The sequence below is a fragment of the Lynx canadensis genome, chromosome B2 (genome assembly GCF_007474595.2).
Source record: "Lynx canadensis isolate LIC74 chromosome B2, mLynCan4.pri.v2, whole genome shotgun sequence".
Classification (NCBI taxonomy): domain Eukaryota; kingdom Metazoa; phylum Chordata; class Mammalia; order Carnivora; family Felidae; genus Lynx; species Lynx canadensis.
Window position 1 is genome coordinate 28,343,740 of NC_044307.1, and position 18,142 is coordinate 28,361,881.

Here is an 18,142-nt window from a genome sequence, read left to right on the forward strand (position 1 = left end):
CATAGAAATGACAAGTCTCTTCACACTCATAATCCATTGGTTTTAGGTTGTAGTTATTTAAATTACATAGTTATAATAACAATTATAACTTCTATAAACCAAATACGTACCCAAATACGTCTTGGTATGCATATAACCAAATTGACAATAGCAAAGGTGTTCATGCATAGGGAGAGTTACCTGCTACCTATGAACTGCAGTGATTTAGAGCATTGCAGTTGCGCTTTTAAAGGGCACCTGTTGGGATGAGCACTGGGTGTTGTATGGAAACCAATTTGACAATAAATTTCATATTAAAAAATAAAAAAATAAAAATAAATAAGAAAATAAAAAGTACTGGCAGTTTTGCTTCCAGTAGTGGCTGAGGAAGTTTCTGTCAACCAATTCCCTACAGATAATATAATCTTGAATAATATTTAAGAATAAAAGGTGTAAAAACAAAAACCTGAAGATATTAGAGAATGACCATTAGTGAGTGATTCTAGAAGAAATGGTTCCTGGGGAATTTTTCACTTTTTACAAATTTTAGCCTACAGGCCAACAGATGCCTAAAACTTCACAAAACCTGCTATCTTTCTGGCTTGAAGAATAGGCTTCAGAGCAACCACAGTTACAGGAAAGTGAGGGTGGTATCCCAGAGAGCAGAAAACAAAAACCACAAATTTTGTATGTACACTGCCTAAATCACAGGTTGACCCCTGAACTACACATGCGTGATTAAACTCTACTCCAACCAGCCCAGTTAGACTAGAAGAATTGAAGTAAGAATTGAAGTGCTTGCCCAAGAGCTGAGAGTTTTCAGTTTGAATCCAGATAAGTTAATTGCTTGCTAAAATGAATGAAACAAAGATCAGTCCTCTTCAGGGTCATGTAATAGAATCCAGAATCTCAAAAAAAAAAAAAAAAAGAGAGAGAGAGAGAAAGAGAGAGCGCGCCAAACCATAAGAGACTCTTAAAAACTGAGAATAAACTGAGGGTTGATGGAGGGTGGGAGGGAGGGGAAAGTGGGTGATGGGCATTGAGGAGGGCACCTGTTGGGATGAACATTGGGTGTTGTATGGTAACCAATTTGACAATAAATTTCATATTAAAAAAAAAGAATCCAGAATCTCCAGTCACATTATTGATGGTGTCCAGGAAACAATCCAAATATACTTAAGGCACAAACAAGATAAAACAGGAAAATGTGACCCGCTCTTAATAGAAAAGACAATCAACTGAGACCAATCTTGAGATAATGCAGTTGTTGGAATTTGAAGACAAGGACTTTAAAGCTGCCCTATTCAGTGATGTAAAGGTGACTATCCATACTCATAATGAATAGATAGATAGGAAATCTCAGCAGAAAAATAGAAACCCTAAAAAAGGAACTAAATGGAATTCTGGAATGGAGAAATACAGAATATGATTTTTTTGAAGTCTTCTAGATGTGAATAACAGCAGAATAGACAAAAGAGAAAGTCAGTGAATTTGTCGATCAACAGAAATTACCAAATTTGAAGAACAGAGAAAAGAATCATTGGAAAAAAATGAATGCAACTTCAGAGACCACTGGGACAATGTCGAAAGGTCTAGCATACATGTAATTCAATTTCCAGAAGAGTCAGAAATGGTTAATCAGTACATGAAAGGATGGTCAACATCATTGGTTATCAGAGAAATGAAAATTAACACTACAATAATATACCATTACATATCCACCATGATGAAGAAAATTAAAGACTTAAAAATACCAAGTGTTGGCAAGACTGAAGAGAAATTAGAGATCATACGAATTGTTGGGACGGTAAAATAGTACAGTGACAAGAAAAGCTCTTTCTTATAGCACTACTAGGAATTTATCCAGAGGATACAGGAGTGCTGATTTGTAGGGGCACATGTACCCCAATGTTTTATAGCAGCACTATCAACAATAGCCAAATTATGGAAAGAGCCCAAATGTCCATCAACTGATGAATGGATAAAGAAGATGTGGTTTATATATACAATGGAATACTACTTGGCAATGAGAAGGAATGAAATCTTGCCATTTGCAGCGATGTGGATGGAACTGGAGGGCATTATGCTAAGTGAAATAAATTAGAGAAAGACAGATACCATATGTTTTCACTCATATGTGGAATTTTAGAAACTTAACAGAAGACCATGGGGGAAGGGAAGGGGATAAAATAGTTACAAACAGAGAGGGAGGGAGGCAAACCATAAGAGACTCTCAAATACAGAGAACAAACTGAGGGTTGGTGGTGGGGGCACATGAGAAGGAGAAAATGGGTAATGGGCTTTGAGGAGGGCACTTGTTGGGATAAGCACTGACTGGGTGTTGTATGTAAGCAATGAATCATGGGAATATAGTCCCGAAACCAAGAGCACACTGTATACACTGTATGTTAACTAACTTGGCAATAAATTATATTTAGAAAATAAATATACATATGTATATCTATACATATGTATACATATATATATATATATATATATATATATATGTACATAGAAAAGAAAACCTCTTACTTTAAAAAAAAAAAAACTAACCAAGAGAGCTGAAAACAAAATAGCCAAAAGCTGGAAACAGCCCGGGTATTCATCAGTAGAATAAGCAAACTGTGATATGTTCATAAAACCAAATGCTATTCAGCATTAAATAGGACAGAATTACTGGTACCACCTGGATAAATCTCGGGAGCATTCAGCTGAGTGAAGGAAGCCTTACACAAAAGCTCCTATACTGTATGGGGTTCATTCACATGAAATTCTCAAATAGATAAAACTATCTATGGTGGAAAAAGTCTCAGGATAGTGCTTTCCTCTGGGTGGTTGAGATTAACTAGGGAGGGCCCTGTTGGCTAAATTCTCTCAAAACTAGCAGGGAAGGGTTAGGAAGAGGTACCATATTTAGCTAGAGAACTTTTTTGATAAATACATGTCCAGGAGACTGCTGACAACCATGACTGTTCCAACTTCTAATATTCTAATACTTCCTAGGAATTAGGCAGTCATTTCTATATTGGAAAAGTTCAAGTGAGTCTAAACCCCCCATTTCCCCCTCTCCCATTGGGAATCCCTGTGTTAGACTGTTTTTCTATTGAGCAGATAATTCAGAAGGACTACAAGTTAACCTGTAATAATCACTTACATAAAGGGCCCATACCTCAATCTTCAGAACCTTCCTGAGAGCCAGTTTAAAGAGGAATGGGATGACAGTTTGGTGATTTTAGCTGATCTTTTAACATGACATTTTCTGGTGTACAGTTCTATGTATATTTTATAAATAACCACAGCTTTTATAGTTCACATAATTCATAGATTAATTTAAAACACCTATCACTTTGAATACAATTTGGGCATGAAGATTAGTTTTAAAGTGATTTAATCCTTCTGCAATATTCAACTAAAAGTTCTACCTTATTTTTACTTTTTGATATTCTCTTTGTAGATCTGTTTCAATATATAGAGTATCAACAATAGAGACAAACTGTCATGTGCATGCTTTCTAGTTACAAACTATTTTCTAGGTTTCTAAAGCACTGAAAAATGAAACCAAACAACTGCTTTCCAAGCAGAAAAAGTTTTACTGAATATACTGTGTCTTATATAAATCAGCATTTATCTTGATTGTTTACAAAATTTCTCTTACCATTGTTTTATGTTTTATGTACTCCTGGAGAATAAGGGCTGTCTCTTTTACTTTTTTTTTTAATTTTTTTTTTTTTCAGTTTATTTACAAGTTGGGGAGGGACAGAGAGAGGAAGAGGCAGAATCCCAAGCAGGCTTCACACTGTCAGTACAGAGCCTGACACAGGCAGGGCCCGAACTCACAAGTCTTGAGATCTTGACCAAATCAAAAGTCCAATGCTTAACCAGCTGAGCCACCCAGGTGCCCCACAGCTATCTCTTTTTAATAGTCTCCTGAACATTATACACACTGTGGATGCCTGAGTCAAAGGTAGAAGGTGTGTAATGTGGTTGTCATTCAGAGCCTCTTCAGGAGCTCTGAAAACAAGTGATCTGCATGTAAAGTCATTTCAAGATCGCAAAGAAGTTTAAGCTTTAGATTACCATGTTTTGTTTTGTTTTGTTTTCTTAAAAGTTTTATGCAAGATACGGGGCACCTGGGTGGCTCAGTCAGTTGAGCGTCTGACTTTAGCTCAGGCCATGATCTCACCGTTCGTGAGTTTGAGCCCTGCGTTGGGCTCTGTGCTGACTGCTCAGAGCCTGGAGCCTGCTTCAGATTCTGTGTCTCCTTCCCTCTCTCTGCCTCTCCCCCCACTAATGCTCTGTCTGTCTCTCCTTCAGAAATAAATAAACATTTTTAAAAAATTTTTTTAAGTTTTACGCAGATATAACTCATCTGACACAAGGTAGATGAGTGTTGTGTTGTCTACAAGGTAAAAGTGCACACAGTTCAGTGATTTTTTTTTTTATTGTGTTCACAGAGTTGTACAGTCATCAACACACTCAACTTCAGAACAATGCACCCTAGAAGAAACCTTGAACCCATTAGCAACCGCTTTCCACTGTCTTTACAACCACCCTTCCCATCCACAGACAAGCAGCATTCTGGTTTCTTTCTCCGTGATTTTCTATCCCAATGAATTGCCTATTCAAAAAATTTCATACAAATGGAGTCCCACAAATATGACTTTTGGTAACTGGCTGCCTTCATTTAGCATAATGTTTTCAAGGTGCACACATATTGCAGCATATACCAGTACTTAATTTCTTTTGATGACTGGATAATATTCCATTGTATAAATATACCACATTTTCTTTATCTGCTCATCATTTGATGGACATTTGGGTTATTTTCTACTTTTTCACATAAACGTATTTATGTGTTTTAATTTCTCTTGGGTATATACATAGGAGGGAAATTGCTAGGTCATATGGATACCCTATGTTTGATCTTTTGATGAATTGCTTGAGTGTCTTAAAATTATTTTTTTAAGTTTATTAATTTATTTTGTGAGAGAGGGGAAGAGCATGAGCAGGGGAGGACCATAGAAAGATCCTAAGCAGTCTCCTTGCTGTCAGTGCGGAGCCCAACATGTTTTCCCGAACCATGAAATCATGACCTGAGCCAAAATCAAGATTCAGAAGCTTAACTGACTGAAACACCCAGGTGCCCCTGACAGACTGTTTTTAAACTGGCTGTTCCATTTTACTTTCCTAACAGCAATGCATAAAGATTCCAATTTCTCCACATCCTAACCAATACTTGTTACTACCTTATGTTACTGATTATAGACATCTTAGTGTATGTCAAGGGTATCTCATTGTGTGGGTTGTTTTTTTACTTTCTTGATGCTATAGTTCACCGCACACAAGTTTTTAATTTTAAGTTTAATTTATCAATTTTTCTTCTGTTGCTTTTACCTTTTAAAAAAGTTTTTATTTTAATTCCAGTTAAATACAGTGTTATATTAGTTTCAGGTATACAGTATAGTGATTCACCAATTCCATACATCACCCAGTGCTTATCATGACATGTGCACTTCTTAATCCCCATCACCTATTTAACCCATCGCCCACCTTCTCCCCACTGGCAATCATCAGTTCTCTATACTTGAGTCTGTTTTTTTTATTTCTCTCTCTCTCTTTCCTTTGCTTCTTTGTTTTGTTTCTTAAATTCCACATATGAGTAAAATTATATGGTATTTGTCTTTCTCCAACTGAATTTATTTTGCTTTGCATAATACTCTAGCTATATCCATGTCATTGCAAATGGCAAGCTTTCATTCTTTTTTATGACTGAATAATATTCCATTGTATATATATATACCACATCTTTTTAATCCATTCATCAATCAGTGGACATTTGGGCTGCTTCCATAATTTGGCTATTGTAAATAATTCCACAGTGAACACAGGGTGCACATATCTCTTTATTTCTGTTTTTGTATTCTTTCAGTTAATACCCAGTAGTGTAATTGCTGGATCATAGGGTAGTTCTATTTTTAACTTTTTGAAGAACCTCCATACTGTTTTCTACATTGGCTGCACCAGTTAGCATTCCCACCAACAGTGCACAAGGGTTCCTTTTTCTCCACATCCTTGTCAACACCTGTTGTTTCTTGTGTTGTTAATTTTAGCCATTCTGACAGATGTGAAGTGTTACCCCATTGTAGTTTTCGTTTCCACTTCCCCAGTGATCAGTGATATTGACCATCTTTTCATGTGCCTATTGGTCATATCTATGTTTTCTTCGGAAAAATGTCTGTTCATGTTTTCTGCCCATTTTTTAATTAGAGTGTTTTTTAGATGTTGTTAAATTTTTTAATATATTTTAGATACTAACCCTTTATCAGATATGTCTTTGCAAATATCTTCTCCTACTCCGTAAGGTTGCCTTTTAGTTTTGTTGATTGTTTCCTTCTCTCCAGAAGCTTTTTATTTTGTATTCCCAATAGTTTATTTTGTTTCTGTTTCCCTTACCTCAGGAGACGTATGTACAAATATGTACTATGGCCAATGTCAAAGAAGTTACAACTTGTGTTCTCTTCTAGGATGCTTTGATTTCAGGTGTCATATTTAGGTCTTTAATCCATTTTGAATTTATTTTTGTGTATGGTATAAGAAAGTGGTCCAGTTTCACTCTTTTGCATGTTGCTATCCAGTTTTCTGAACACTATTTGTGGAATAGTGATAGCAGAGACTGCTATCCAGTTTCTGAACACTATTTGTGGAAGAGACTGTTCTTTTCACATTGGATATTCTTTCCTTTTCTGCTTTGTCGAAGATTAGTTGACCATATGGTCGTGGGTTTATTTCAGAGTTTTCTATTCTGTTCTATTGATCAATGTGTCTGTTTTTATACCAGTATCATACTGCTTGACCACGATGGCTTTAACAATTTCTTCCAGGCTGTACAATTTGTTGGCATAGAGTTTTTCATAATATTCCCTTATAATTGTACTTCTGTGCTGTTGGTTGGTATTTCTTCTCACTCATTTGTGATTTTTTTTTGAGTCTTTTTTTTTTTTTTTGATAAGTCTGGCTAGAGGTTTATCAATTTTATTGATTTTTTTTTTCCCAAAAGACCAGTTCCTGGTTTCATTGATCTGTTCTTTTTTTTTTTTAAAGTTTCTATATCATTCATTTCTACTCTAATCTTTATTAATTCCCATTTTCTGCCGGTTTTCAGTTTTGTTTGTTGTTCTTTTTCTAGCTCCTTTAGGTATATTTAGGCTATTTGAGATTTTTCTTGCTTCCTGAGGTAAGCCTGTATTGTTGTATACTTCACTGTTAATGACTGCTTTTTCTGCATTCCACAGGTTTTGGCTTGTTGTGTTTTCATTTTAATTTTGTTGTATGTACTTTATTATTTCTTCTTTGACCCTGGTTGACTCATTCATTGTTTAATAGAATGTTATTTAACACCATATATTTGTGTTATTTCCAGATTTTTTTCTTGTAGTTGACTTATAGTTTCATACCATTGTGATCAGAAAAGATGCATCATATGACTTTGATCTTTATGAATTTGTTGAGGCTTGTTTTGTGGGCTAATATGTGATCTATTCTGGAGAATCTTCCATGTGCACTTGAGAAGAATGTGTACTCTGCTGTTTTAGGAGAGAATGTTCTGAATATATCTGTAAATCCATGTGGTCCAGTGTATCATTCAAAGCCATTGTTTCCTTGTTGATTTTCTATTTAGATAACCTATCCATTTGATGTAAATGAGATGTTAAAGTCTTCTCCTGTTACTGTATCATTATCAATTAGTTCTTTTATTTTGTTATTAACTGTTATATGTATTTGGTTTCTCCCATATTGGGTGCATAAATATATAGAATTGTTACATCTTGTTGGATTGTCTCCTCTATTATTATATACTATCCTTCTTTGTCCCTTGTTACAGTCTTTGTCTTAAAGTCTATTTTGTCTGGTATAAGTATTGCTATGCTGACACTTTTTTTTGACATCCATATGAATGATAGATGTTTCTCCATCCTCTCACTTTCAATCTGCATGTATCCTTAGATCTAAAATGAGTCTCTCTGGTCTCCGTAGACAGCAGGATCTTGTTTGTTTTGTTTTGTTTTGTTTTGTTTCCATTCAGTCACCCAGTGTTTCTGATTGGAGCATTTAGTCCATTTACATTCAGAGTAATCACTGATAGATATGTATTTATTGACATGTTATTTCATGTTTTGTGGTTGTCTTCTGAAGATTTTCTCTGATCTTTCTTTCTTTCATGATTTTCTGGTTTTCTTTAGTGATATCATTGGATTTCTTTCTCTTTATTCTTTGCAAATTTATTAGTGGTTTTTGATTTGTGGTTACCGTTGGGTTTGTGTATAACATCTTGTGCATATAAAAGTCTATGTCCAGTTGATGGTTGTTTAAGTTTGAACCCACTCTTTTCTCCTCCCCACACTTTAGGTATATGGTGTCATATGTCAAATCCTTTTATTTTATGAGTTCATTGACTGATTTTTTTTACAGAAATATTCCTTTTTGCCACACTTATGTTTCCTATCTTCATACTGTAATTTTTGGTCTTTCCTTTCCACTCAGAGTCTCCTATTTCTTGCATGGCTGGTTTAGTGGTCACAAACTCTGGGAACCTCTATTTTTCTTCTGTTCTAAATGATAGCCTTTCTGGATGGAATATTGTTGGCTGCAGATTTTTCCCATTCAGCACTTTGAATACATCATGCCACTGCCTTCTGGCTTGCAATGCTTCTGCTGAAAAATTCCCTGCTAGCTTTATGGAGTTTCCCTTGTATGTTACTGTCTTCTTTTGTCTTGATGCTTTAAGTTTTTTTTTTCTTTATCACTGTATTTTGCCAATTTAATTACAATATATCTTGGTATGGGTCTGCTTTTGTTGAATTTGTTGGGGAATCTCTGGGCCTCCTGGATCTGGATATCTGTTTCCTTCCCTAGATTGAAGTTTTCAACTACTATTTCTTTAAATAAATTTTCTGTCCCCTTTTTTCTCTCTCTTCTTCTTCTTGATTTCCTATAATACAAATGTTATTATGTTTGATGGAGTTACTCAGTTTCCTAAGTCTATTCTTATTTTGCATACTTCTTTTTCTCTTTTTGTTTACCTTGATTACTTTTCATTACTCTGTCTTCTAGGTCATTAATTCATTCCTCTGCTTCTTCCAGCCTGCTATTCATTCCATCTAGCATGTTTCTAATCTCATTTATTGCACTCTTCATCTCTTATTGGTTCTTTTTTTATCTTCATTTTAAGGTCTCACTGATGCCTTCCATTTTTCTCAAGTCCAAGGAGTATCTTTATGATCATTGCTTTAAATACTCCATCAGGAATGTTACTTATGTTTTGCTGTGGCCTTGTCCTATTCTTTCATGAGACAAATTTCTGTCTTTTAATTTTTCCTAAGTCGCTGTGCCTTTTTCTGTGTTAGGAAAATCAGCTATGGTCCTGTTCTTGAGAGTAATGGCCTTACCTGGAAGAGGTCAGTGCCCTGCTGGGTAGTGTCTCCTGTTTTCTAGGGCCTGGTGCTTCCAGGAGTGTCTCCAGTGTGTGCTGCGTGTGCTCTGCTATTTTGTTCTGGCCACTTTATCTTTCAGGCCAGTTGTTGCAAGTGGCTCTTTGCCTATTGTGGGCAATGTGTGGCCCCTGGCCTGCATGTGGCACATTTTAACTAGGTGTGCTCTGGTCTGCTTATAATATGACACCTGTCACCATCACTGCCAGAACTGAGGCTGTGCAAAACTCCTGATTGGAGAGACATTGTGTTGGCAGGTTTTGGGGCCAGTGTTCTGGGGGAGGGGGGGGACCTACCATGCCATCACTGAGCTAAGTGTGACTGGGAAGGGCAGTTCCACAGGAGCTTTGGGGACAGGGCTTGATGAAGCAAGTTAGGTAGTGAGTGTGGTGCTGTGCTGGTTCCCACAGGTGGTCCTGTGCTTATGCTGATGGGCAAGGGAGGGAAATGGTGCCTGCCAGTTCCTTTGTTCCCTTGAGCGGGTCTCTTTGTGAACACTGTCTCCTGGGACACGCTTCATGATGAGCAAATAGCCTCCCCACTGTGTGCCCCAGGTGCTTTTCAGATCACTGTTTCCATGCTGTGTCAAGGTTGTTTCCTTCCTTCTCTCTAAGAGCAGCACAGTGCCCTGTGGACTCTGTCCCAGCCAAGTCCATTGTTTAAAACTCTAGACTTTCCACACTGTTGGTTGCAAGAACTTACAATATTCGGCCCCTCTCACTTTCTTTTCCAATTGCAATGGGGATTTATTTTCCTTATGTCTATCTCTTGCCCTTCTCTGTGACTGTGGCTCCCTCCCCACTGCAGCTGCCGTGATACGTCTTCAACACCACATCTTTGCACTTCCTGCCCTTTTGCATGTGGCCTCTTCTCTACCTTTAATTGTGGAGTTTTTTCCGTCAGTCTTTAGGTCAGTTTCTGGGGTATTTAAGATGATTTGGTAGTTATCTAGCTGTATTCATGTGATAACGTGAGCCTAGAGTCTTCATACACTGCTACCATCTCCCAACTCCTGCTGACCTTTTACAAAACTTAGGCTGTAAGCTTTGCCTATTCCAAGAGCTCACGAAATTTGGGCCCTCTCACTTTCCAAGCCAATTGCTATGGGAATTTATTTTCCTTGTGCACTCTCCTATATGCTAGTCTGTTTCTTGTCCTTCTCTGTGACCGTGGTGGCCACAATCTGTTTCTCTCTCAAACCACATCTGCATACTTCCTATCTTCTTCAATGTGGCCTCTTCTCTACCTTTATTTTTAGAGTTTGTCCTGCCAGTCTTCAGGTCAATTTCTGGGGTACGTAGGATAATTTGATAGTTACCTAGTTGTATTCGTAGGATGAGGTGAGCCCAGGGTACTCTTACTCCACTGCCATCTTCCCCTCCTTCTTCATTGCTTACACTTTTGATATCGTTTCTAAGAAGGCTTGCCTAGCCTAACATTACAAAGACTTACTCCTGCTCTCTTCTATGTGTTTCAGAATTTTATCCCTTCCATTATGTCTGTGATCCATTTTGAGTTCATCTTTGTGTTAAGAAAGGGATCCAGGTTCAATCGTTTGCATGTGGCTATCCAGTTTTCCCAGCACTATTTGTTGAAGAACGTGTTCCTTCCCCCATTGAATGGTCTCAGCACCCTTGTCAGAATCCATTGATCATAAATGTTAAGGGTTTTTTTCTGGACACTCACTCCTAGTCTACTGATCTGTATTTCTGCCCATATAACAGTGCCACACTATCTTAAATATTGTAGGTTTATAGTAAGTTTTGATATCAGAAAGTGTTTCTCTATTTGTATATTCTTTTTTCAAAATGGTTTTGTCCGTTTTGGATCAGCCTGTCAGTTTTTGTAAAAGAAACAACCACCAAACAAACAAAAGCCGGCTGTGGTTTTAATAGACATTGCATTGAATCTGGAGAGCTGTGTCTTAGTTTTTGAGATTAAAGTCAGTGTGCCCAAAAGAGCATAGGTGTAAGGAAGTAAACTGATCCACTTCCTTAAATCTGTGCTGTGGGGTTATAATCCAGGGATAGTGTTTCAAATTTTGCTTCCTCTCAACAAGCAGACTAAAGGAAAAAATTACTAGTTAGGTAGAAAATACAGATTGTGGGAAAACACCTGGACAGGTTGAACTTTTTATAATAAGGTATCTGGCTCTCTGCCTTCACACAGGCATACTTGACTCTAACTTAATTTTCAGTAAAATAATATTTTATCATACCTGATTTCTGTGGAGTGTTTTAGAAAATCTGTTCATAACTAACAGTCACCATGGCAGGTGGGGGTTAAAACTACATGGCAGTAGTCTTCTGTCAACCCTGTCCCTGCAGTAATTAGGAGTCTAGAGACTGTCCCCACATCACTTGTTTCAATTTAATAATTGATACAGTTCCATATTGTCACTTGTCCTTTTCTCATCTTCAGGCACGGCTTGAAATCTGTGCTTTGAGGGATACTGTGGCTGTTCACCTGACACCTGAAAGCAAGTGAGATGCTTAACATTCTTGTTATGAGTGCTTCACTAAAAATAAAGCTTATCTTTGTAAAGATAACTAATCAGAGTGAGTGCTCATGATTGCGATGTGATAAAGTTTATATTTGATTAATTTTTACCTAAAAAGCATAATAAGCCAATGACTCCTAATACTGGTTCTTTGTAGCATAATATAAAAGAAGAAATATGTAGTATGATTTTATGTTTTTCATTCACTAAGATAAATCTCAGTCTCATGAATGATATAGCAGAGCATTATATACTTCTTTTTAAAATGAGAAAATGAGAATTGAGTCTTACTCTATTCATAGCAGACTCTGAGGGACAATTTAAAGATTGTAAATATCAGCATAAGAGGAAGCCTTGTGGTTTCTCTGAAAATTTTTGTAGTGGAAATTTGATGATAATTTTTAGCTGTTTTGAATGAAAGTCAGGATTTCCTATCATCGAAATATCAGTAGGTGAACTGAAACATCAGTAACTACTTGCCTATACAAAATTGTTTATTCCATTGGCAATATTACTTAGGAAAAACTGGGTTATATTGTTAATATGCCTGAGAATACGAGTAGTATACAAATAAAATGTTTAAGGACATTTAAAAAGTTTTTCCTAATGAATTGAACTTAGCTTCTTATTCTTATTCATGATGGCTGACCAGAAGACATTTCTGGATGGTTCCCATGTTAGTTATTTAATGATTCCTTTTCCCAGCCATCATTTTTCTACACAAAGTGTTAAGTAATAGATGATAGAGGGCACTCAGTCCAAATTTGATGTGGGTGCATGCTTTGTGTAAGTACCTAGATATTTATTCCTACTAATTTAACCTTTTAGTGCCTAACTGCCTCATCTATAAAAGAAAGATAATAAATACTTTCTAGGCAAAGTTTTAGGGGAATTAAATGAAAAAATATGCCAAGTTACCTTCTAAACTATTGGTGCATTACAAATAATTAATGGTATCTTCTTCATCATCCTCATTATTGTCATAATGTAAAAATAAAGAAATAATAGCATTACATTTTTTTGATTGAGTGAGAAAAGGTTTACAGGAAACAGGGTGATAACAGCAGACCCTCCTCTCTACATCAGGGAAGAGGAAAGTCATTTTGGAAAGGGAGCTAGGTGTCCCCACAAGCTGTAACCCATCCCTTGCCTTAACCAAGAACAACTGAAGCTTCCCAATACCAGTTTTTATAATCTGTTGGGACTTTGTAGTCTATTTGTTACTGTGATATTTGCCCCAAATAGGAGAAACATTGCTCAAAAGTATATTTACTGGTACAATGATGAGGATCTGTTTTTATAATAACAAAATTAAAAACCACCTTAAAGTCAAGAAAAATTAATTTCTTTACCATGGTCAACAAGTTATAAAAGAAGAAGAGATAAGAAGTTAAAAAGTATTACTTAGTGACAAGTACAAGTTACTACCAAATAATTTCCCCTAAAATGCTTTTTATTTGATGCAGAAACTTTTTTGGTACTTTCTGTTTTAAATAGTTAAGCTTACCAAGTTGGTGTTTTTTTAATTTGTACTTTTTATGTTTTTTATGAAAAGAAGTGATGTTGAATTAAAATCAATCAGTCAATCTCTACTTATTCTACAAATTTTAAATATAATAATAACTAAATGCCAGAGACCATGTTTAGTTATTGTAAGAGATTGGCTGTTCATCAGGCCCTGTACATGTCAATACTGTAAATGTCCCCATTTGTATAATCTGTCACAAGACCATCCCTATTTCTACTTAGTTTCCTTCCTTTCTTACCAGTTGCTTAACACTTCAGTTTTGTTTTTAAAAGACTTTTTAAAAATTAAACATGTCCACATTAAGCCCTCACTAAAGTAGCATCTTTTGTAAAAATCAGTCTCTTTTAGCTTTTCTGTTTCATTTCATAGTTGAGTTTTTGACCCTACTCCTACAAGGCCTCTGTGTGGGAACTATACCCTGTACCCTCAACTTTTACTTTTACTTTTTCTATTGTTTTTCACTTTTACTTTTTCTCATATTTTTACATGCTTCACTAGCTTATACTGGTTTCTTTATATTTAAGATATGCTTAAGAATTTTTAATGATGCTCTTAATTCCCCATAGAAATATGAAATTTTTCAACTTAAATTTTGCTTCTCTGTGTTCCAGGTCTAGTTTTAAACAGGCTTTGGAAGCTCTGCCTCAGCTCTCAAGTGGAGCAGATAAAAAGTAAGTACTATATACTGTTTTCAAGGGCCAGTTAAGATGTGTTGAATGAGATTTTGTTACCTAAAAGTACTCTTTGTATAGATAATGATTTGTACTTAATAGCCTTTGATAGTATGCTGTACCTGGCTTGTCTCTGAAGTGACAGAATAAGATAAAACCTTTCCCCTGGGTTTATGACATTTCAGAAATTAGTTCCTTTCTTGCTTTAAGTGACTAATACAGAAAACATTTTAAGAAAGTTTATTTTGACTCACTCAGTAAACTGTATTATTGCCTTACATTTTTAAGAAGATAATTCTTAGAGAAATGTAAAAAGGACAGCATGATAAAATGCAGCACTTGATTTTTTTCTTTTGAGTAGCTCAGCAATAGAAAGTAAATTTGTACACATGACATAAAAAAGTTGTATATGTTTCAGTAATACTATGTTAATGGTCTTGGTCAGAGTTTAAACTTTACTACTCATAAAACAGGAAATTATTACCTGAGACAAAATGTAGGCCAGGCAAATTTCATAAATGCTCAACCTACCCTAGACTGAAGCAGCGGAAACAATGTAGGTCTTTGTTCCTTCACTAACCATAACTGAAGTCCACCTGCCTTTGCATTTGGCTGATCAGTCTATAGACATGAAAACCTTGGTGTAAGCTCTGTAATTTTGCATAGGTCAATGTTATAGAAACTCAGAAGGCAGAGAGAACACATGAGTCTGGGAAAATGGGAGGAAAATGTCACATGGAGACAATTTTGAGCATTGTTAAACCCATGAAATAATCTGTTGACCCCAATCTCATTAAATGCACTTCTTGGTTGCTTCTTCTGAACCAAATGCACTCTAAGATTTCTGGCCCTAAAATTATACATCAAACCAGTTAAAGAAATTGATTATCAAGTAGTAGAATGATTTACCCAGTGGAATTAGAACTAGCCCTTACTCTTCTGGTGCTTAATTCACCACCTGAGTTTACCACTCTCTAATATTTGTTAAAGACAAAACTGCAAAATAGGAGGAACAGACAATAGACTGTTAGTTGGTGAGGGGTCAGGATGAAGAGAAAGGGGCCACAAAGGGGCAACACGAGAGAATTTGGAAGGTGATGGAACTATTCTGTGCCCAATTATGGGAGTTATTAGGTTGCTAATATGTGTTCATTAACATTCATAGAACTGTATGCCAAAAAGAGTACATTTTAGTGTATATAGTTTTTAAGTGAATTTTTAAAAAAAAATGCAGGTGCAAACATTAATGTGTTTTAGGGGAGAAATCTAATTAATCTAGGGAAAGGAGACAGGAGGGAGATTTTTATATATAAATATACAGGTGTGTGTGTGTATTCCTTTTGATTAGCTTCTTTGATTAATTTACTTCTGTTATTGAGTTAAGAATCCATATGTAAATAACTTTTCAACAAGTAGAAGCTAAAACTAGGCAGTTGGCTCCCCCGAATGTTTTCTTATGTTGCTAGGCAACCTTCACTCTGCTAGGTTGTAAAATAGCCTCTCCTCCTTGCAGGTTACTGGAAGAGCTGCTGAACAAGTTCAAGAGTAGCATGCATTTGCAGCTCACCTGTTTCCAAGCTGCTTCGTCAACTATGATGAAAACATAAATACCTCCACAGTAAGGGCAGTCTAAAGATAACAAGTAATAAATTATTATTACTTTGTTAAGTGTGCTACAGGTATTAGCATATAAAGCATTAGGTTTGCAATCTCTGTCTCTTTTCCCCAAATTGGTAGCTTAGAAAGACGTTGGTATATGTTTTATTTCAACCAAAATGACCTTGTTTGAAATGCCCGAGCAGTAATTTGTTTTGTCATTTTTATTACATTAGGCCCTGTATGGCTTTAAAATACCTTTAAATATATATATTCTTAGCTAGATGTTGCATGATTAATGCTACAGGAAGAGATACCTTTCCAGAGAGTGCTTCAAGATGGCATATGATGTAACAAAGGCATTCTTCAGTGTCTCATATACCAGACTTGAGTGTCTCTAGCTTCCAAGGCACATGGAGACATTGGTAAGAAGAGATTTAGAAAGTTATATTTAGACATCTTTGGAACTTTAACTGTCCTAAACTGTACATCTGTACTTAAAAATACAAATACCTCACTCTCCTAACTCAAGTGGATTTTTAGAAAATTTGCCGTCTGCTTAAGAAAATGTTATATTTGGGGTAGATTATTTGTGCCCAGATGTCCATGAGTTAACTTTGTATTTTTCTGCCTAATTTTTATTTCTCACTGCGCTAATAAACATTAAGCACCTTTCAGTGTGTAGCCTTTCTTTGTTGCATTCACTCATAATTTAATGTGTCCTTTCATGTCAATGTGTTGCCTGTCATTGAGGACCCTGTTGTTACTGCGGTGGAGCTTGGATACCCCAGTAGGTGCTGGTGGGAATAGCTACAGCCTTCACTGCCTCCTAAAGAACAAGCCAGGTCCCCTGGTGACAGCTGGCATTCCTGCCCACTGCTATTGACTCCTTCCCCCTCTGGTAATGTCTTTTCTCTCCACTGCTCCTTACCCTTTGAAGCATCTTGCTCAGTAACTAAAAGAACACTGCTCTGGCAGAGTCTATGTTTTCTGAAGATTTAAAGATGTTCCTCTGTTACCAGGCAGTAGGAACTGCTGATGCACCTCGTGCCATTTGTCCTACATTCGATGTTGACTTCGTTTACCAGAATAGGTGCAGGGCACCATGACCTCTTTCAAAGTCAGCTTCCCCTACCTAGCTGCATCATACCAGTTGCTTCAGAAAACTGAGTAATTCTCTTACCTGCAGGCTGTATGTCAGGGTTCTCAAATTTTTCTGTGGATGTCGCAGAGTCCCCTTTTTTAATGTGGAAATTAATATATTTACTAATAAAAGAAATTTTTTTTAATTTTTTTTATTATGAAATTTATTGTCAAATTGGTTTCCATACAACACCCAGTGATCATCCCAACAGGTGCCCTCCTCAATACCCATCACCCACCCACCCCACCCTTCCACCCCCCCATAAACCCTCAGTTTGTTCTCAGTTTTTAGGAGTCTCTTATGTTTTGGCTCCCTCCCTCTCTAACCATTTTTTTTCCTTCCCCTCCCCCATGGTCTTCTGTTAAGTTTCTCAGGATCCACACTAATACAAGTAATTTTAGAGTACAGTATAGCCAAGTACAGTATCATTTAAAATAAGTCAGTGCTGGGGCTTCTGGGTGGCTCAGTCTGAGTTCAGCTCAGGTCATGATCTGGCAGTTCATGAGTTCAAGCCCCTCATCAGGCTCTGTGCTGACAGCTCGGAACCTGGAGCGTGCTTCAGGTTCCATGTCTCCCTCTCTCTCTGCACCTTTCCTGTTCACACTCCATCTTTCTCTTTCTCTTTCTCTCGCTCTCTCTCTCCAAAATAAATGAACATTAAAAAAAATTAAAATAATTCAGTGTTGTTATGTTGGTTCATTTGGTGTATGGGGGAAATCATACTAACTGGAAGTAAAAGTTTAATTTCTACAAATTTGCTCCATAAAATTTACTAAGAAATATACAGAATATTGTCTCTCCTAAGCCTGGTAACTATTATATTTAACATGATTATGAACTAAATTACAAATCTGCAAGCCTGAATGTTTGTGTTATTTTAAATATCTAGTACAGAACATTAATCCAATAAAGAACATATTGGACAAAGGGCTAGTATCCAAAATCTATAAAGAACTTACCAAACTCCACACCCGAAAAACAAATAATCCAGTGAAAAATGGGCAGAAAACATGAATAGACACTTCTCTAAAAAAGACATCCAGATGGCCAACAGGCACATGAAAAGATGCTCAACGTCACTCCTCATTAGGAAAATACAAATCAAAACCACACTGAGATATCACCTCATGCCAGTCAGAGTGGCTAAAATGAACAAATGAGACTATAGATGCTGGTGAGCATGTGGAGAAACGGGAACCCTCTTGCACTGTTGGTGGGAATGCAAACTGGTGCAGC

General features: G+C 36.5%; 1 protein-coding gene across 3 annotated transcripts in view; it reads left to right on the forward strand.

Moving 5' to 3' along the window:
• Positions 1-16,439, forward strand: part of EXOC2 (exocyst complex component 2) — a 285,414-nt gene extending 268,975 nt beyond the window's left edge. For all 3 annotated transcript variants that reach the window (XM_030314971.1, XM_030314969.1, XM_030314970.1), the window contains 3 exons: positions 11,889-11,950; positions 14,107-14,166; positions 15,680-16,439. In XM_030314971.1, coding sequence (XP_030170831.1) covers positions 11,889-11,950; positions 14,107-14,166; positions 15,680-15,773 — 216 coding nt within the window. In that variant the 3' untranslated portion in view covers positions 15,774-16,439. The remainder of the gene's footprint in view (positions 1-11,888; positions 11,951-14,106; positions 14,167-15,679) is intronic.
• Positions 16,440-18,142: the final 1,703 nt, after the last annotated feature.